Raw genomic sequence first — 22,333 nt, 5'->3', positions numbered from 1 at the left:
CTAATATCTAGCTATGCACTTAGTGAATGTGCACAAGGTCAAGTGTGGTCAACAACTAAGTGGAAAATTACTGAGATGGCAGAGACATTCCAGAAGGGTACCCAACACACCCACCCTGACACATGAGGCCATCTAATCAGAGATTATAAATTAACAAATTAAGATAAAACCTTTGGATTTGCTTAAACTGTTGGAAGAGAGAGCACTATAATGGAGGAACCCTACAGTGCCCAGTCACTGAAGTCACCTGAATGAATAAGTCAGTGACTGTTTACTGACCTGTGTAATTGTTTAGTCACTATGATTTCAACTGCATGGACACCACATTTTCTCTAGCAAAGAAATTCTCTGCTTTGGCAGCTGGTCTGTAACACAATTCCTCTGCAAGTCAGAGGGTCAGTACCTGAAGTCCAGTTTCTGCAATTTGTTGGGAATGTCTGGACTATACTCTTGGGTTAGCTGTGAAAATTTGAGGACTCATTATAAGACTGCACATTTAATTTATTTTAGTGTAGGAGATTCATCACATATTACCACTGAACACAGAGGTTTCTGCTAAGCCAACTGTTAAAACTGAACATATTTCATAAAAAAAAAAATCATTCACACTATTATATGCCTTATTGAATGAATTTACAGAGCATTTTCTCCATTTCTTTTTAATTCAACTCACTTCACATAAATCAAGCAAGGATCTCTCTAGCATGACAGTTTAAAAAATGGGACTATGCCTTCTGCAGGCCACTACATAGTAATGGTTATGCATATTACAGTCCATTTTTCTCTTACCATCGGGGAACCCATCCCAGATTTCCAATCGGTCATAGCGACAGAATGTTCCCCCTGGAGTATTTGAATCAGGTTCTAGCTCAAAGCTTTCAAATTCCAGTATAATCTCTGACATCTTTGGTGCAAAGATAATGTAAGTGCATTCAAGGCTATTGGGATATTTTTCAGGGAATCCAGGGGACTTTATCACTCCACTTGATGAAGTAAAGTTTCTGGAACATTCAGGTCCTGTAGGAGAAGGAGAAAAATCAACTGGGTTAACACTGTGCTACTAAGCAAAGCAGTTAGCTGGAAAACAAATTAGGTTGTATTGTCTCTCCAGCAGCAAAGGTGGCTTTTCAATGAAACACCTCATTTTAATCACTGCATTAATCATCCAGCCAGCTTGTTCCTATTATTGATAGTCAGTCATTTAAAGCCCAATCCACATATACTGTCTGATCTTCAATTTTCAATTTGTATGGAACAATATGAAAACTTGTAGCAGCTCTAGAAAAAATTGTGACAAATACAAAGTCATGTGGGAACAATGAAAGTGTAAGCTGCAGAAATCTCGACAGAGCCCTAGAGAAATAATTATAGCCCCTTCAAGCTCAGATCTTTAAATCTTATGGCTGACAGGTTTTTATTGGTGAAATAGAACTTTTTACAAAAGCGGGTGAGTGAATTCAGTAGAGGGAGTAGTGGTTTCAGATTCCTGGAGCACTGACTCAGTAACTCTGCCAGATGTGACCTATGCCTCCTTGACAAACTAAATGTGAAAGGTAATTCGTACATGTACTGAGGGTGAGTGACTCATTCTGAGTGGTGTTGACACAGGTGCACCAGTAAAATGTTGCTGTTAGTGTGGGCATGATAAACTGTGTGATTACAGGCAGTGTTGCTAGAAGTCACCTAATGTCAGTGTTGACAAACCGGCTTTCCCTGATGTTCCCACCATGGCATAATGGGATGCTCCAAACAGTGCTCTTGGTGGAGCAGGAAACTGGCAGTAAAGATGTAAGGGTATAAAAGGCCAGGCCACTGAATTTGCCTTTGTGAATACAGGGGACAAACTGGAATCCCTCTCTTGTTGACAGATCTCATTTCTCCTTTATTCAGGTCCCTCAGGAATCCTCTCTGTGGATCCCACACCTGCAGGTGTGCTCAGAAGTCAGCTGCAGGCACTGCCCACACATCTTCCCACAAGATCTGCCTTTTGACACTCCAAATTTAATAGAGTGATTTACAGGACTTGGGACATTGGTGGATATCAGCTGGCCTGGGGATTTGGGGTAGGATGACTCAAATGAAGGTCCTTAGACATGGAGGAGAGGAAGGACACAGAGAGCCCAGCTTGGTTGCAACAGGCAGGTCCGTGCAGGAGGATGATGAGTGTGAGGCCCCAATCATGGATGAGGATGCCCAGCATCCTTAGAGACTGTAGTCAAGAGCCTTAGAGAATTTCCAATGCCTAACACAGATCATTGAAGGAAAACAGTCTGGCTTGTTGCATATATGAATACTCTTATTTTACTATAGAAAATGTTTTCATTGTGAATGTGCCAAACATATTACCCCCCACAGATCTGGCCACCTCCCAGCTAAATTCAGCACGCAAGAGAGAGGTCTGAATGAATTTGCTCAGTTCAGGTTTTCTTGCCCTTCAACAGACACTGAGAGGAAATTCTTGAACTATCACATCAATATTCAGAACACCTCATGGCATATTTTGGAAGATGTGGATATCGATGCTCATGTAACCTGACCCATTCCAATTTGGGAAATTACATTTTGCCTATAATTAAATCACCCCCTTACACATTAGTTGAATATTCCTCTTCTCTCCCTGTCATTCCCTTGTCTCCTTGTCATGTAGGGGAGGGCTGTATTCTGGTTTTTGCTCTTCACTCCCACCAGTAGCTGCTGTTCCAGGATAAAATAGCTTTGCTATGCCATTCATAGTATAAAGTGCTCTGTGCTCCTCTTGGAATCCAATAAAAGATGCAATATAAAATGTAAGCCAGGATCATTATTGCTTTATTAAATACAGCCAGATCCTGGCTCCGAGTGTGCGCAATTGTCAGGCTCTTACACTCACACATGGTATCTCGGCTTGCTTTATTTTAAACATCTTTGAATCAATCTGCTGCAAGAAACAGAAACTGTTTTCAGGGGAGCTGTCTTGCTAAAATGCCCTCCAAAGATTTTGACCCTTTACTGACACTGTGAAGCAGCTGCAGGAATTATATCAATACTGAGGCTATGAGGAACTCCATGGGGCAATGTGCATGGAAAACTGGCAGAAAAGGTTCCAGCAGAGATACCAAAAAGTAGATACTTCTGAGATGGAGAAACTACATGTGTACATGTGTATGAAACAAAGGAAGAGATGTGAACTGAAGGAAATACAGAGAGGAGGCAACAGAGAGAGAGAGCAAAGAAAAAGAGATGACATTGGGGATTATTTAATCTGCTATCTGTAGGTGTCACTGAGCCAAAAAAACATTTGGCTTCTTGGTTGACACTTTCTTTTCTTTCAGTTTACACTATAAATTTAGTTGACTAAAGTTAGGAATCTTGAATGTGAACTGTGTAGATCCTTTCCTAGTGAATACGTCACTCATGCACCCTAAAATAGAATGTCTGCCCAAGCCAAAATGATGAACATTTCATGTGGGCTAAGTGTTGGGCAAAATGTGTTTCATGTTTTAGTCCTGTTTTAGTTTTACAACTTCTTCAGTGTCTTTCTGGCTACAGATCTGAATGAGAACTAAAGAGTAATGGGCAAAAATATACTGTGTGCTGGAATGAAGCTTGGCCTTCAGCTCAGCACCACAGGACCTTGGGTTTGGGATCATTCTTCCCATACCTGGGAAATTATGAACTAAGTTGTGAATATGCTAAATCAGACATACTTGTCTGGTGTGAGCAGCTGAGCTTCACCTGTGCAAAAGGGTGAACTGCTTTATTTGACACAGATATTAAAATGCAAAACTGGTACAGCATATATGCATTTTTTCAGAAGTTAAATAGGGCTGTGTTCCCACAGCAATGATAATTTGCATCCTTTGTGTACACATGGCATTTTCTAACACCGCATGGTGATAACTGTCCTGCCTTTAATATACAGTTTATGTGGAATGAACTGGAGTTAAAGTTGCTCTGGGAGCCATAATTTTGCATTTTCTGACTTCCATGTGTGTAAAATCACATTCATAATGCCATCTTAACATGGTAAATGTGTATCTTTGAGGCATGTAAATGACCACACAAGGAAATAAACACAATGTTCCTGTCAGAGTTCTGAGTTGTCACTAAACTGTCAGGAAATAAATAAAACCTTTTTCTTGAAAGGGTTCAGTTACTAAAATAGATTGTTTCACAGATCATTCTTTCACTTCATCTTGTGTTTCAGCCTTGTTCTTTATGAAAGATGGTACTGCACATATAAGCACTGGGAAACGTCAGAACACATTTTCAAGGGTTTAGGCTCCAAAGGATATCAAAATAAATAGAGATATTTTTTCAGGAAAGCTTGGTGTCATTTGGATGCTGAATTCTTTCAAAAAATGTGACCCTGAAGGTCAGTAAAAGAATTTCTGGGAGTCAAGAGTGGATTTACAGACAGGGAAGATGGTGAACAAGAGGTCTGTGGCCCCAATTAGCACTGTGCAGAGCTGCAATAGCAATAGAAAAGAGACTTCACTACTGTGCTTCTCCTCATTAACAGTACAGCTGCCACCAAGAGTGTGTGCTGAACACAGCTGAAAATCTGGCTCTGGTTTAGATGCATAAAAGGGACTTGGACTGGTTCTGAAAAAGGGGCACTGACTGGGGGTGGTGTGCTTTGGAAATTTGAAGTTTTGAGCTGCTTTTGTGAATATGACCCTAAACATTGATATTGAAGTCAATTTTTTTTCCTATAAAATGAATGTTATTGTCTTTTCATATATGATCAGTTTTAGTCCTGTATTCTCCAAGAAAGGAATATATTAATTATTTATCTCCATCCAGCTATAGGGAAAAAGTATGCCAAAAATAGTGACCTTACAGCCCTTCTAGCTATTGACTTGGGAAGAGTGTTATAAAAGAGGGAGTGTCTCTCTGTCTGGTTGATCCTGCACTCTCTGTTTCTCTGGGCTTTCTCTGTGCCCCGTAAAGCTGATTGTGCTCACTGGCACTAACTCCTGGCACGAGCATCCAGCCTGTGATCAGTGTGAGCTGCTTTTCTCCTTTACCTCCCAAAAATGATTTGTGAAAGCAACAGCAACATCATCTGCTGCCCACGTGTACTCGGGTCCTTTCCGAGCCCGCAGCCATCCCTTGGGAGTGTAGAGCAAAACGCTAACCAAAATAACCCAGGGACTCAGAAGGTTTCAGTGCTGTTGAGGCAGTAACATTGTAAATCATACAGTAATTATTATTTTTAAAAAAGGAAAGCAGTAAAGCTAATGGTTTTAAGATGGTTGAAACAAACAGCTGACAAAAACTACCATATTTCATACGGAGGAGTCAACCCTTCAGACTGCAGCTGACCCACTGAATTCATGATGATTTACACCCACTGAACACACACCCCACCTTGGAATGACTAGAGTAATAAGATTGTATCTTTCAAGCATTTTTATTCATTTTCCCCATTCCAAAGAATTAAGGTGAACTTTCTGATGCAAGTAAAAATCACAATGCACATTGTAACAATGAATTGTTTCTTACCTCTTTTGAAAACTTCATAACGGATAGAAAATCCTGCTCCATGTGTCTCATAGTCAGAAACAAATTTAATAAAAAGATATGGTCCTGAAGACACTACAGGAGGGGGAGCAATTTTTCCACAGTACTTTCCCCATAAGCGTCCTTCAGCATTATCTCCATCAATCACTTCAACATAATCATACCTGGTAGATAAATGGAAGGAAGAAACTTTTAACTTCCAGGAAAGAAGGAGACCTAATTAATTTAGAAACCATAACACAACATAGATAATCAAGAAAAATGCTAGCTTGCTTGGAAAATGCATTATGCTGAAAGATGTAAGCAAAATGAAATAATTAAAATGGACTACATTATGTCTGTAGACATCATCTGGCAACATGGAACTATTAGGAAGAATGGTGTCCATTATGCTTGCAGACAATGTCAGCTAAAGTAACCAATTAACAAAAAAAAAAAAAAAGGAAATCTCACGAGCACAATTCTGCATTATTAAATTGTGTTCCTTTGTCTGTGTAGTGTTGTTATCAATACATAATGCACAGCATTCTTTTCAAACTGTGAAGTTCTGTTATGAATTCAAAAATGTCTTCTTGGCTGTAGCTCTTTATGAACAATACTTTGATTTCCATATGCTGTCCTCCAAACATATGTCCACAGAATAATAAATAAATCCCTAAACATTAGATTTTGTTCAAAACTCCATGATGCTGCAGATCAGTGGTAGAAAAATCTGTTCTTTTCCTTATTATCTGGACAAATAGTTTGGAGCACGTCACAAAATCCACAAGTCAGTCACAGCACTTGGTTTTTCTCAGACAAAAATTGTTTCAATACAAATCACCTTCGCTTAGGTATTTGAATCAAGAAGTGCATGTTACAACATTCATATTTGTACAGCATGTGATTACTAGACAGACTGGGCTAAAACCTCTGTGATTATTCACATCAAACCTAAGACTGTATAAAGAAAAGCATATAATAAGCAAATAATGATTGGTAGTAAAAGTTTGCCTGTGAGCAGCACTTTAGGGATCCTCAGCCCTGTCACCAGAGATGCCAACGTGTAGTGTCTGATCTGACAGATTTGGTGTTCAAGGGCTGAGGAGAGCAAGCCCAGCAGGCTGGTGGTGCTAAACCAGCCCAGGGAATACAAACGAGAATGAAAGTCATGGGAGGGAGAAGCTGCAGGTGCAGAGACAGGCCTGTTCTTAAGTTTTATTAGCAGATGATTTCACTTGACCTCAGACAGGAAGGAGGATCAGACCAAATCTGTAGAATCAGCTTAATCTTCTCCTAAAAGGTGGTGGCATTTGGAGCTTGGGTTGTGTCCCGTGACTCTTTCAGACAGCAGCAAAAGGCTTTTCCCTGCCACTGTGTCTCTGTGTCTCAGCCACGCTGCCCTTTCATTTAACAAGTTGCTGTTAGCCAGACAATCTCATTTACTTTTCATTATCTTACTATGACTGACATTAAAATGTTGCCATTAATTTGTTTAGACCTTTATACTCTACTGTTATGCTTACTGAAATGTTCCAAGCATATTAATATACAAGGAAGAGCTAAAAATGACAGGACAATAAAGTGTGTCTGGCATTTTTAAAGAGATCAAAGGAAAAAAAATGTCTTCAGGATGACCAATGTCATTTTTAACAACTCTGCTCCAAACCATGCAGGGCACATTACTTATGTTTACATGAACTCCTGTGAGACAGCTGCAAAGATGATATCACTAGTTAAAGTGGACAGCTTAAGGCTCCTTAAATTAAAAATGACATTACCTCATCAGTTAAAATTGTGTGCCAGCTTTGGTGTATATCAAATAGAAAATAAAGCTGACACTGATGGAACTGTAAGCATTAACATATGTGAAATATTGTGTTAACTGCATTTCTTCTTATGTATTTGGTTTTTCTAGTAGCAATTGCTCAGCTCATTAGCTTCACTGTCCCAGTGCAGACTGGTGGAAATACAAAGCGGAAATATGCATTTCTGAGATAATTTTACAGATACTTAAGTAGCCTGTAGTTTTTAAAATTAGACTTCTGTTGTTTCTATAATGTTTTTATGATATGTGTATAACAGGATTTGTAAGTCAGGAGAAGAGTTGTAAAGAGACTTCAGAATTGTTGGGGTTTTGTCTAGTTTGTTTTTATTTTCCCTTCTCAGAAATATCCTTAAAAATTCCAGCTCTATGTTCCCTGAAAAACCTATTGAAAGTACTCAGGAAAACATGCTATTAGCTTCTATATTTTAGGAAAAAAAGGTATGCTGAGAATTTTTAACAAGACAACCTTTCTCCAAATAATCATCTGCTTGTTAAAAAGAAAGAGTAACCACATACACCCACAGCATCGCAGTGACAGTCTTTGCTCCATTTACCCCACTGGTGACATTATTTCACCAGTTTCCCAGGCACCATTCTTTGCTCAAGCTTCAACAGTAGAAAAAATTTCAAATGGTATGAAAGAAAATTAACTAAATATGCTAAGCAAATTTTACATTCTTTTTTCTTTCATATATAAAGGAGATAAAAAATTCAAAAGGCTTAAGCGGATTACATGTTTTTATTCTGCTATGCCTTAAAAATAAATAATGTTATATAGTCTTGCTAAGTTTTCCATATACAGACAAAAAATAACTAACCTGTAAGTACCAATTTTGCTATTATATGAAGTAAATTAGGCAAAATCCCCCTCCATTTTAATTAAATTCTATCACTCTCCTAGGTTTTCTCCTTTATAGCAATAGCATGCCCACACTTTCCATTGTCTGCTTTAGTGACAGAATTGTAATTTATGGTACTCTTCCTGGCTGCTGTGCAGTTGTAAATGACACAATTTGGTTACTAAAAGGCTTTCTTCTAATGGATTTTTGTAAGTTAGAGGTCATGCAGCCCCATGGAAGATTGGGGGATTTTTCAAATTTTTTTTCTTTCATTTTGAAAAATTACTGACAGACAGAGAATAAGTTTAGCTGTGAGACAATGGGTAAGAAGAACAATTTGGAAAGAGAAAGCTTTAGAGATCAGCCTCACAACCTTCTTATTCTAATGATCATGTTTTACATTTGGCAGCTAACAAATGGATTTGGATTCTCCCACACTGGTGGCAACATATGATATCTGGGCTGCAGTAAATGAGTAGCTATATTATTTTTTCTTAGAGAAATAAAATTACTCTGGATTTCACTAGTTTATTCTTGGAAACCAACATCCTGCTGTCATTTTTGCACTTTTCAAAAACCTACCAGAGTCCGCAGCATATCACAAACAACTGGTCTTGTAAATAGGAGAAAGTACAGTCACAACTTGGAAATGGAGTTACTGCCAAGGAAGCTCAGAAAGCAGCTTGCATGTCCCTCTGGACTTGGTAGCAGTTCTTTTTCATAAGTTTGTCAGAAGATGCTGTGCCAGGGATACAGTTGGCACGTTGGCATCCCTGTGAGAAGACTGAATGTGTCACCTCCGCAGCACCCAGACAGACTTGGCACACAGCCCAGAATACTGAGTTTGCAAATTTGGATTTCCCATTTGGCAATTCTTCACTCAGTTACTGCTGTCAATGGTGTGGCAAATATTTCTTGTAATTTTATAGTCCTTTAGGGCTTATGGCAGAGAGATGTAAATATAAACATGGTGCTGGCCACTGAGTGTAGTTTTGGGTGAAAAACTAGAGCATGAGTTCAGGTATGAAAACAGCAGATGCCTGCCCAGAAGAGAGGACAATCAGTGAATATGTTCATGGAGCTGCTTTGCCACGATGCAAAAAGCATTCCATTTTTGCTTGCCTGGGTCTTTCCAGATATCCCAGTTCTGTGTGGACCCTCTGTAGTGTGCAAGGCTTTTGGGTGGGAGACTGATGAACAGCAGTGCAAGAGCTCACACACACTTCCTGCTCCTCCCAGCTGCTGCCTGAACAGGCCATATTAGTTAACCCTAATTTTATGGTTTAGTAAAGCCGTGTCTGGGAGAGATTCCCTGTGGAAATATAAGGGAATCTAGAATTCCTTTACAAAATCTTTAAGGAATTGCAAAGAATTTATTCCTTTTTAGGAAAGGGTAAATTATGGTTTTAGGGAAAAGGACAAACAATACCTATAAAATGAGACCTGGGCAGTGAAAAACATAAAGACCTGCAGAATTCAAATTTTGGTGAATTTTCTAATACCAGTTTCTAGTAAGTGGTAACAGTGGTTACATAAGGGTTCAGTTTTGAACATGCCAGAGATCCCTGAAATGCACCATTGCATGTTGTACTGCAGAAAATGAGGTGCAAGTGCTGGAAAGTCCTGCCTGCTCCTGAAACCAGACATTCTGCCAAGCTACACCCTGCTTCTACACATTTGCCTATTACCAGGGCAGTGAGATCTTCCTCCTTTTTCCTTAAAAAATTCCTTTTCAAGAAATAGGCAGAAGTCAGCTGAAATCTAAATATCTGCCATTTAATCTTACAAAACACTCAGTGAAATATATAAAACTATAATTTACATCCAAGTATACCATATTTTTTCTGCAGCCTACTGTGATCTATATGGTTGTTATGAATACTTTGGCTATTCACCTGTTAGGATGAAAAAATTTCCCAAGTGTTTCTTTATTTTATCACTCTTATTCTACATCCAACCAAGCTGCTAAATTTCTCCCTGACATGAATTTACCTACCCTGGTCAAACTAGCTTTGATTCTGAAAATTTTCTTCTTAGTATGTATCTTTCTTTTGCCTTTATTTTATAAAGATTTTTTTTTTATTCCTCACAAGTCTCCACTTTAGTTGAACAGAAGGCATCGCAAGAAAAAATCTAAATAAAGAGCTTCAAGTTGTTCTGCACTGTGGCTTTGTGCCCCATTAGTTACTGAGGGTTAGAGGTGTGGGATTTACTGCAGTGCTTGTGGCACAAGGCAATCTGTATCCCAGAGCTAAAAGCTTAAAAGCTGCAGGCACTCGAGGGACACCAACCTTAATCCCAGTTTATTAGCAACAAGAAAAAGAAGCACATGCTATAAAAAATAAAAAATTAGGCATAGCCCTGAATGGGCTGATTTTATGCCTGTAACTTCAGCATCTGTTGTATTTCTCTTCATCTGAGCCTCCTCTGTGCAGCCTGAGCAGTCTCCAGGGTCTCCTGTAAGGTAACCCATCTCATGGGCACTGGGGGACTGACCCATTGTGTGAAGACACACCAGCCTTCCCTGTAGCTGGAACTGTCAGTGGAGGTGTCTACACCAAGGGGATAGAATTCCTCACACGTGGGGCTCACAAGACATCTTGATGGAGGTGAAAGCAGCATGCTTTCTGAGGATCCTGGGTGACTGCTGTGTTCTCAACAAGTCTAAGCAGGGCACAGGTGCTCCCTGATCAACCGGTGGCACAGGAACTGCAGGGTTTTTTCCCTTTTTAAGCCCCTTCCCAGTGCGTTTAGTGCCATGGGATCCTGCATGGTGTGTTCCTACCAGACTGCTTGCTCTGGCACACACTGCAGTCTTAATGGAGAGGCCCTTCTCCATCTTTACAAATCACCTGTTGGTGTGGGCATGTCTTTGCTGACCTTCCTCCCTCCCTCCCTCCCTCCCTCCCTTTTTTCTTCAAGTCTACTAAAATGCCCAGTAGATCATTTCTCCAAGGATGGACATGCACACAGCTGAATTAGGATGAGCCAGGCAGTGCAAACTCTGTGAGACGGGAAGGTGGGAGTCAGTGCCCACGGCAGGAGGCTTTTAATCTGGTTTTGCTTGTACTGGATTCATGGTGCAGATGCAGCCCCCTGAGGGAGACAACAGATCATCTAAATCCCAGAGTTCTTTAAAGTGCTAGATATTTAAATGCACTATTTGCAATCGATTAACAATTTGTAATTTACTGTCAGTCTGGGGGGCCTTTGTTTCCATTGGTCTTTTGTGAGCTGGTGTTTTTATGGTGTTCACCCAGGGCCAAAATTCACTGGAGTTATTCATACAAAGGTCCTGTCAGCCTAAGAGATTTCTGGGAATAAGGCCATTGGGATTTGGCCACTGTTCAGTAATTTACTAATGCCATTAACTGACGGTGGGTCTCCATTAAGAATGAACTACTGAGGGTCTATTTTAGCACAAGACAATGCCATAGTGAGAAAGAGAAAAGATGTAACAAAGACATCAATGAAGATCTACAGTTACCCACTGCAACAGTTAAATTCCAACTAATGTTAGCAGCAGTCTTGTTATTACACTGGTTTCTGGAATAATTGAATGCATTGGGATTTGCACTTTCGTTTAAAATTAAGCTTTTAATTCTCTGCTGAACAAAGGAATCTGAAATGCATCATATCTTAACCAATAATATTTCAAATCCCAGAAGTAACAAAAACCATCATTACTATTTTAAAATCTGAGTATACTTCATCTTATCACATGCTCCTTGTATTTTGGCTCATGTTTTTTGAGTACCTGGGACTGGCAGAACTGAAGATCTGAACCAAATAAGCAAGATTGTATCTGCACTTTTATCTGTACAGCTCCACTGAGAACAATAGCCAGATCTTTATCTGCTGCAAATGAGATTAGGCCCTTTCTACCAATGGATCTAAGTCAGTTTACACTGACATATAGCTAAAGAGGGTGCAAGTGGTGACAGAATATTTTACCTTGTATTTACTTGGCTCTATTCTATTAATACCAAATAAAATCTGGAAAATTCTTCAACAGAAATGAGAACACCAGGATTCACTTTTGGAATGCATGTAACGTCTTGCAGAAAACGAAGAAGAACCAGAGGTTATGGGCTGGGTTTTGACATTTTACCATTACAATATTCCTAAGGGAAGTAAAAGCAAAATTCATCTGCTAAGGTCTTCAGCACATCTATTTGCAAAAAGCATTTCACCAATGAAAAGATTTGATCTTGAAGTTACAGTAAATTCCACTGATTTCACTGCTTGCCACATACTGTAATAAATTATAATATAATGATCCCAGTATATAAAAATGAAAACCTCTTATGGGAAGAAACATTCAATTTTAAACCTCTTCAGTGAGAAACTTCAGTTCATAACTTTCTGGCATAGAAAAATGCTATCTTTTCTTGGAAAAGGTTTCTGTCTGTCAAATAAGACAAATTTACAAATGCTTGACTTCCACTTTAAGTGGGGGAAAAAGAAACACTTAGCAGTTTAAAGACTTCAGAGAGGAAGGAGCTTTCTAGTGTCAAACTGGTGAAGTTTAGTATTTATAGGAATTTCACATGCCTCTAATTACTCTAAACTCAGTTCCCAAGTAAAATATGCCATCTGGAAGATATTAGAGTCATTTACAACTTGTTCACTTCCCTATTTCACTGCAAAATCTTACCTCTTGCCAACTTTCCAGTGTTCTTCACAAAATGAAATGCAGTCTAAATTTTACCGGTTGTTTAATAGTTACTTTATCTATGTTGAGACAGCTAAGGGTTTTAGAGACTGGAAAAATAGTTAGATTTTTTTAAAACTAACTTTCTTGTTACTCACTGCACCTCAAACTTGTCATGTAGATGTTTCAGGTGTGAGGTTTATGCCTAGGCTTAGTTTAGTATTTAGCCACTAATTTGACATGGTTAGATTTGGAAAGATATCCTAGGTGATAAGAAAGAGAAGAAAGATGACACAAACTGCCATCAGGCATAAGAATAGGCTCTTTAAAGAAAAAAAAATCCAAAACCTCCACTATATGGTTTTGTTTTTGTTTCTATGACCTCCCAAGAGATGCCTATCAATCAGAAAACTTCTTGTTAGTACAGCAACTTCATCCAAGTATGCCAATCTGTTTATAAGTGAAGCTTTGCGACATTCCTCTGAGGTAAAGTTGTCATTCTCATTTTACTTGTGTGGAGATGGGAGAGAGAGACTGAGTGCCAGCAGTCTTACAGAAATTTTGCAAAGAGCAAAGCTGAGATAGCCATATACTGTGTTTTAAGAATAAGAGCCCAGTCTAGCTTCTTCTGAAATAATGGAAAGATTCCTAGTGGCTTCTGTGTGTTTCAAATAAAGCTTCTTAACAGAGGCTTGACACTTGGAAGTTTTCCTAAGCTATAGAATGACTGGAAGAAGGGGCTGCAAAGTCTCACACAGAATCACAAATACATTTCTGTAGTAGAACTAGACTAAATAACTTGCATACAGAGACTCATGCATATATACACACTCACACTCACTGTACACCTCTATATCCATCAAACATTGTTTTCATGTGCCTAACAAGTTTAATGATTTGTGGTTGGATTAGTGCTCTGTGCATGTACTGCTGAATTCACTAAAAAGCCTGCCTAATTGGTAAGTTACAGAAGCCTTGGGTTTGCTTCCTCGAATGCCGAAAGAACAGAGAAAGAGCTGTATCAAATGGAGATCAGAATCGGTTGTGATTCCTTTTTCTTTTCATGAAAGGAGAAAATAAATGCTTTAAAGTTATGGCAACCTCATAGCACTCCATCTGGGAGTTTTGAACTCCTGATTAATTTGTAATTATCCTTTGGGGATCTATGTAGTATATTAATCACAACCTTAGGAACTCAACTTTTAAAAGTATAAGGTAGATGTAAGTTTTTCACAGAAACTGTGAAAGTTCAGAACATAAAATAAGTTCCACACTTTGGAAACTCAGATATTTGTCCCTTGTGGGCTGTCCACAACCTCTCTGACCAATACCTGTAATTAATGAAACTAAAAGAGGCTAAAGGAGAAAGGAAATTACAGACATACATATAAGCTTTAGATCAGAAGTTATGGCAATTCTCTTCCATAGCAATCATGTCCTGAAGCTCTGTAAATACAGTAAAATGTTGGACATTTTCATTTATTTCCAGTTAGGAAGTATATAAGGGAATATTAAGGATGCAGTGTTAGGCACTTGGACCTCAATATTTCTCAGTGTTGTTCCCTTTGTTGTGATTTCTGCATCACATGCCCTGTGGGCAGACCTTGGGCCAAGTGGAAAATCCACTGTGGGATTAGTGTCTTCACATACTTTGCAGTGAAATAAATGACTGCTGTGGGTCTTCCTTGCCTGCAAGTGTGACACATGTAAATGATTAGATTGATTTTTTGCTGAGACTGTATCTCAAACCTGTATATAGCCACACGATTAGGCATATGTACAAACAAATGGAGTTTTTGGAAAATGTCCAGCTTTGCTTTTGAAACTTTTGGCTTGTCAGTGTTTCATCATGTGCATGTATTAGTTTTTCCCATGGATTTTTACTGGGGAAAAGGGGGTCATACTCTCTTGAGCTATCACCAAGGAAAAAGAGTTTGAACTACATAAAGGAGATCTAAACTTTCAAGTCTTTTCTGTATTGAAAACAGAGTTCTTAAGCGTGTGAGGTACGTGGCATTATTAGGTAAATATTCTCATAATGCTGAGAAGACCTTTGGCAGACTATTGTAACATCTAGATGAAAACCATCTCCTTATTTCTTTTTTATAATACAAACTTGGGAAGGCAAAGTGGCTGGCCATAACATCTAGGAGTGCTCTTTGGCACAGGAGGCACACAAAGCTGAATAAGAAACATTTGTAGTTCAGAGATCAACCCACTTACAACGGCTGCATGTTTCCTGGCGAGCCGTTATCTCAGCACAAAATCATTTGGTTGTGTACATTGCCACTTTAACAAACAACCCTTGAGCACATGAGTAATGCTTAGGGTTGGCAACTTTAAAGGAGCCTTGGCTTTGTGAAATCTGAATGATATTTCCTAAGAGCAGTGCAAGGAACATTTACTCAAGGATGGTGCTTCCAAATTCCAGACTTCTGATCTGACTAAGTGTGGTTGAAGAGCTGCCTGAAAAAGTCCCATGGCTTGTCTTCTATTTTGCAACTGGGACGTGTACGCATGTATGTGTGTGTGTGTGTTTCTGTGTGTATATTTTTATATTCTTTATAAAAGAAAACACCTGAATAATTTCAGATGTTTTTTCCTAAAGTTCATTCTCAGCCAGAGAACAGCCTGGGAAACTCAGCCTGGAAGACGTTAATTTCAAAACCACTAGAGCAGATGAGAACAGGGAAGCAGACTGTCTGTGTAGATTTAAACTATAGTAATTGATACCAATGCTTTTCTATTAATTTGTTGTCTGATTTCAGTAGAGACTTTATAAATAAAAGCCCTGTTGATAACTTATGCATGTCCTTACAGGTGTAGTTTGGTTTTGCACACATCAGTGTGCCAATCCAACATGAGTGCAACTTCTCCCTGAGATTCTGCTCTTGAAATCTGCATTAGGAAATTCAGTATTACCCTCAGAATTACAGTTTTCTTATAAAGTATGATTACTTAATGCTTTTTGCAAATTGATCACTATTTAAAGTGTTTCAGAGTTACAGTACTTTGTAATAGAGCTCACAGTTAAGCTGTATTAATTTGAAACATCAGTATACAAAAGTTTGTCCCACTGAGCAGCTTTATTGCCATTTTAATCTGGGTATCCTAGAACTGAAAAGTATATATAACTTAAATAAATATATTTATCTTATGGTAAAATATACCATAGATATTTAAAGCTGCTAAGCCTGAATTTAGTTCATTTTTATCCTATATCACAGAGAATGTCACAGTTTTTATGTGTTTTTTGACCTTATGATTTATATGGGTCTTAAGAAATAACTATGTCTTTAGAAAAGAGGAAAACAGTGGCCAATAAACATTCCCAGTAGCCTAAAAACAGGAACAGCTTGTTAGCTGAGGTCAGCCATATGACCCAGTGCCCAGTGAAACTGCATTGTTATAGCTGGAATGTGGGGCAAACCAGCCATGCAAAAAAAACCAACCCCAGTGATCCACCTTTCATAAAAATGTCTTTCTTAGAAAGAGAGGCATGTGATAATGACTTACAGGAAGGAAAATGTGCACAGCAGATCAGCATCATCTCTGGTACAGATTTACAGGGTTTAGTGGCATTGCATCTGAGGTGCATTGCCCTACACTATTTAAAATGGAAAACTAAGTGGAAAACCTACCAGAATTCACAAGCGTTTGCTAAAAAAATTTGCATAGTTTTCTTCTTGTACTTAATATCTTGGAAAGCAAGCAGGGTAATGGACATACACACAACACAAACACATACACAGGCTTCAGTAATTGGGACCATACTGAATACATGCATGCCAGCTCAAATCCCCAGCGGGAGCTGCACAAATGTCAAGGAAGTATTCATTAAATGGGCCTGAGTTTGTCTTCTTTCCACTTCCTTTTCCTTCCTCATCAGTTCAACTCTCTCTCTCTTAAATCTGCTGAGCATTTGGACTCGTACTCAGTGGACACTAGATCTATTTTGGAGTGGCATGGCTGTGAGATGACCCCTGCCTTTGAAATCAGGGCAGTGTAAAACCTAAGTCAGGAGTAGCACACTCACAAAGAAATTGCTGCTTTTGAGGTCAGAAGTAATGTTCTCCTAGAACCACTCTCCCATCCTTGTACAGGCTGCTTCAACAGCTGTAATCAAGAAAAAGACACTCTTCAAGAAAAAGCTGTTACTGGGTCCAAGAAAGTATGGATTATGACGTTGATATGTTTTCTGCATTTCATGGGTCAGGCTTCTGCCCTTGCTTTCTACTTAGAGAAATGGACAATGTGACACAGAGCTATGATAATTTATTACTGACAGACCAAGGGGATCTGCAAATAACTCAATGAATTACAAACAAAAATGGCATTGTATCTTCTTGCCTTTTATAATGCATAAGGGAGTGGTGTTCTAAGTCTTCTTTAATTAATTACAATAAATAAACCTTGAAAGGCAATAAAACATTATACAATTGATGAAAACACTCTGCAATTAAATGGATAAAATCCTGTTTTGATGGCTTTTGTTTAGTTTACGCTTTCAGTAGGTATCTATAAATGCTTTTACTTTTGTTTGTCTACTTAGTGGTGATAAGCACATCCAAGAGCAACCTGTGTAAGACTCTGTGGTATTAAGCATTGATTCTTTCCTCTCCCTCACTCCTGGCAAGCAGCACACTAACTCAGACAGACAAGCCGTGAAATGTGTTTGGGCCAGATCCTCTTGTACGTGCAGAGAATCTGCGCGAGATAACGCCAGGCTTTCCTTTATGGTTTAATAATGCAAAAGACAGGCTTTCACACACTAGGGAGAACAAGGTTTGTTTGCCTTATGCATTCTTAAAGGTATAAATTGCCCAAAACAGTAGTAGGAAGTCTGGGAAGGAAATGAGATAATACACCATCCCTTTCCTCACTTTGAGCATTCTGAGCAGGCTCACAGAGATGTCTGACTTGCACAGAGGGACTCGGGGACTCCTTTTGGCAGCACAGCCTCCATCCTTCTGCTGCAAACACTCCCTGTGCTGTGTCTGAGGTGGTGCAGATCCCTGGGTGCTGTGCTGCAGGGCACACAGTGCCCCTCTGGAGCTGTCCTCCTTGGCCAGCACTACTGCCAGACGCTGCCACCTTGCAGTGTAGCAATGAAAGAGAAACCTGTGGGTTTGCTCTCTCAGCACCCAAATAACCAACAGCACACCCAGCTTTGAGCCAGGTGGTAAATGCATCCTGTTCAGCCCCTACTCTGAATGAAACTGTTGGTACCTGGCAACAGTTTCAGAGCAGAGGAGGGTCTGTAGCTGGAAAAGTCTCAACCTTTGTGTCAAAACCACATGTTTTTATCTCAGCCTGAAACATTATTTTAAACACAAACCCTTCCTGTCCAAACAGCTCATGGGTTTCATGCTGCTGAGTCTAGGTGTCCCTGCTAGTCCTCCTTTAAAATTTTACAGTGTAACATAACCTCATTTGTTACACTGTAAACATTTCCAAGATACAGGATCCTGTTTTTTATTATGGGGGGAAATGGTAATAACCCCCCCCCTTCCCTGAAACATGCAGAAAACCCTGTCAACAAATTAATTGTTCACATTCCTCATTAGCTTTAACCCGGATTTGGTCTCGCGGGCACTGTAAAGCCAGTTCCTCTTTCTCTGAACAAAGGGATGTTAGGAGACTTACAGACCACTGGAGAGGCACAATTCTACAAGGTACCAACATCTTGCGATGAACAGATTCCTGAAACAGCCCCACCGAATTGAATTTTCACATATTTGGCATATAACATCTCATTTTTCAGCTTTTCCTCAATTATCTGCACATTACTCCTCAAACAGATACCACAAAGTGTCCTCTGTTCTTACATGATTGCTGCATGGCTACTATAGGAACCACTCCAGCCAGATAACTTTGAGAAAAATTTCAAACCTTAGTCCCTTCCCCTGTAAAAATTCCACATGGGAATTAACAAAAATCAGAACTAGCAGACAGATAATAGACGAACTGATGAACGATTACCTCTTTTTTCCCCACAGGGATAAGGATCATGGAAACATGTCTCATGCCAGTAACAAAAGGATATGTCATCTGGAAAGAACCTAAAGTTTCTACACAGCATTGTGCTCTGGGAAAATCACAGTATTGCTTGTTAATGGTTCTGCTCAGAGCAGTGATAAACTCTACCAAAAACTGCAATCCTTGCATTTGGAGATGTGATTACAACACACGTCTGAACTGTTTTTATTTAACTGGCTGAGGTACTTATAATGTCATAGACTCTGCTCAGTGCTGAATGTTCCCACCAGGAGCAATAAATCCTGTGGCACCACAGCTTTGCCACTAACTGGGCAAGAATCTGGCACCGCTATGGATGCTGCAGTCACGGCTTTGACTGCAGTGCAGATGCAAATACCCAACCTGCGGCAGGTTGGAAGCTGGGAGTCATTCTGCTTTCATCACAGCCACTCTCTGGAAAGGCAGGAGGAAAGGAATTGGGCCGCCTAGGGGTTGCCTGTTCAGTCAGCTGTATGCTTTCTGGTTTGTTACAGCTCTGTTCTGTTCACACAGTAGTTAGCAGGGCCATAAAGTTCTGAGATTAGAGAGAGAGTTGGTATTTTAAGATGCAAATGTGAGCCTAGATGACCCTCAGTACAATGGGGCTTAGTTAGGTCATTTAGGGACGTAGGAGCTGATGGGTAAAAGGGGGCAGACACTGGACTGGAAGGCTGAAAACAAGCTCTTTGTATCTGCCATGGCTTTTCAGTGAAGCCAAGTGTCAGCTAACTTCCCTTTGCCACAGCCTTCTGGATTGGAAAATCAGGTATTGATATTTCCCTGAAAGAGTTTGAAGGCACAGGATGAACTGAGATGGCCACAGTACTAGTGACACTGTCATTAATTTCGTGATGCAATACATCTCTTGTAAATAGATCTATTTAGTTGACAGCTCTTCATTCTTGCTTCTAACCCTTTTTAGCTGTGATTTCAAACTTGTAGCCTTGAAGATGGACAATAATAAGAACAAAGAGACCTAAAATACTGTGTCTTTTTTGTGACTCTCCATTCCAAAACATTCATAGTGAAATACAGTGTTTTGCTACTCTTGCCACTACATCAAACCTTCTATGAAGCCCATTATAACAAGTAACAACATTTCTTTATAACCCAGAAATAATCACTGATGTAGCCTTGCCTAGATGTGCAGGGATTTAGACAATTAATACTCAGAAGTATTAATAAGCCCTCTGCATAAATCCCTAGGTGCAGAAGAGGCAACCGTGTATCCCTAAGCTCCTTAGGGTAGGTACTTACAAGGAGCCTGAAAAACAAGGGATTTGGGACACAGTCTGTACTTCAGCAGAAAATGATTGTTTGACATTTGAGGGATGCAGATTTACTTTGAGTTACCCTGAGTGACCTGTTGCTTTGGAGAACTGGTTGTCTGAGGGACATGCTCCGGCACGTCATGGTAGGATGCTCCAGCAGGTTATCCACTCTTGTTTCACTCTTCACTAAACACATTGGGCAAGTGGATTCAAAGGATTTCTGCTTTGAAGAGGAGTATTTCCAGTACCTGAGCTCAGGTGTGAGAGGTTGGCCAGCTTTCCCCCAGACTATCTAAATAAGTGATGATGATGATCATACTGCTGTCAGTAAAATAGAGTAGGAAAAAAGGAGGTATGCTACCTCCTTCATAATCCTGACAGGATCTTCCATCTGAATATCATCTTATAATGCTTTTTTACTCTTTGATAATCAGCATACAATCCAGTAATTTTTCTGTGAGGTGGAGTCTTTTCACATAAAGTTATTGCAAAAAAACCCCTCTTGTTGGATAAAAGCCTTAGCTAAATTGTATACAGGATAGATTGCATACACACCATGAAGTTGTCAAAACATTGTGATTTGATTAATGAGGCTGTTAATTTTCAGATTTGTCTCCCATACAGATCTTGAGCCTCTTCAGTCACATCAAGACTCCTGAGGTTAACGATATTCCCTGCCAGCCTTAGCATGAGTCTGTCACATTACAAATGACTCTCCCTTCATTTGCCATGTAGGAATTGTCTTAGATACCTGGGGCAACAGGAGAGGATGAGAGCACATTAGCAAACACTTTGCTGTGGTGAGGCATTCTGAATGTGACATGCCAGTATGACCAGCACCCTTTACACCCAGAAGCTTGCTCCTCCTCAACATGCATTTTGTTTCCTGATGCTTTTAATCCTTAGGGATGCAAGTCCTCTCTGTTCAATTTTGCAGTCTCCTGCCCATGTGCATTTAGCCAACGTAATTGTGAGAGAAAGTCAGGGACTTGCTACAAGGTGAGTGAACATGGTTTCGTATGAATTGAATCCTAAAAATAGCCTGTTTTGTTTTCCTAAATCTGCAATATCTGTGTTATTCTGTAAAGAATCCCAAAGGCATTACCATAAGTAAGGAACACAGAACGGTGCTGAGATCCTTTTTCCCCTTCTTTCAGCCCATCCTTCATACAAACAGACACACAGACATGCAAATCCATGATTAGGAGGCATGGTTAAAACTGCTTTTAAGTGTGATTGTTAATCATGTGTATATTGATGACCTTCTATTTGTATTTCTTTTATGTTAAGCACATAAGTCTTGACTGATTGGAGCTTTTTAAATCAGTACTATCCACTACTCATACAATTTAGAAACATGAATTACTCACTAAGCTAGAGAATTTTAATATTCAGCCAGTCTCATATTTAGGCCATATGCTGTACCATACAAAATCTGAGATAAAAACGACAGCAGCAAGAATTTATATGAATATGACTTATTTTAAGAATTAGACTGTGCAGCCCTGCTTTTGCTGACGTCAGTGAGACTATTCATGCACAAGGATTTAACAGCATAGAGGTTACACACAGAGCTTGGGAAAAAGGTTTTAATGTTCCGCAGTATGACATCAGGTTGGAACTGTATCTATCTTTTTGCAATAAAGCCAATCCAAATAACAAGAAAAAAAATCTCTGCTTATATGGTTTTAACTATTTCAATTGTTGAAAACTCAAAAAAGCCTTTTAGCATATGTATGTGAGTTAGAAATGCATAATTCTTAAAGTTGAATCACTTAACAGAATTACAGATAAGCCCTTCTGTGTTCCCCAAGTGCTTATCTGCTTCACCTAAGGCAGGTTTCTGGGTTATTTTTTGTCAAATAAGTTTTATTTCAGTCAATACAGGTTAAGAACCTGTTACAAATCCCCCAGTTTCTGCATGACTCAAATACCTTTGTATATTACACTGCTGTACAAAAACACATTTTCAAACAGTGTCCAAAGTGATTCTGGAGAGCAGAAGTACAATTTCTACATGCAATTGCAGCAGCCTGTCAAAATCAGCATAAAGGGAAAGAAGAAAACAGGCTATGTGGTATGTTTTGCTATTGTCAAACCCAAGAGGGCATCTCACCTAATAATTTAAATGAGATCCTGTTGCCTGACGTTTTTAAAGCCTTTTGATCTCTTTCTTCTGGTTGCCTGGGTTGTGGCTCTGTAGGGTGCAGTAGACAGAAAGCTATGGATTAAACACCAT

At 39.4% G+C, this 22,333-nt stretch overlaps 1 protein-coding gene across 2 annotated transcripts in view; it reads right to left on the bottom strand.

Annotated features, from left to right (window-relative positions):
* The window catches only part of NRP1 (neuropilin 1), a 113,602-nt gene that overhangs the window by 61,895 nt on the left and 29,374 nt on the right, over positions 1 to 22,333 (bottom strand). For both annotated transcript variants that reach the window (XM_053947876.1, XM_053947884.1), the window contains exons 3-4: positions 5,488 to 5,669; positions 790 to 1,017 (exon numbers count right to left, since the gene is read on the bottom strand). In XM_053947876.1, coding sequence (XP_053803851.1) covers positions 790 to 1,017; positions 5,488 to 5,669 — 410 coding nt within the window. The remainder of the gene's footprint in view (positions 1 to 789; positions 1,018 to 5,487; positions 5,670 to 22,333) is intronic.

Source organism: Vidua chalybeata, chromosome 1 (assembly GCF_026979565.1).
Source record: "Vidua chalybeata isolate OUT-0048 chromosome 1, bVidCha1 merged haplotype, whole genome shotgun sequence".
NCBI lineage: Eukaryota > Metazoa > Chordata > Aves > Passeriformes > Viduidae > Vidua > Vidua chalybeata.
This window is presented reverse-complemented; position numbering and strand designations above follow the sequence as displayed.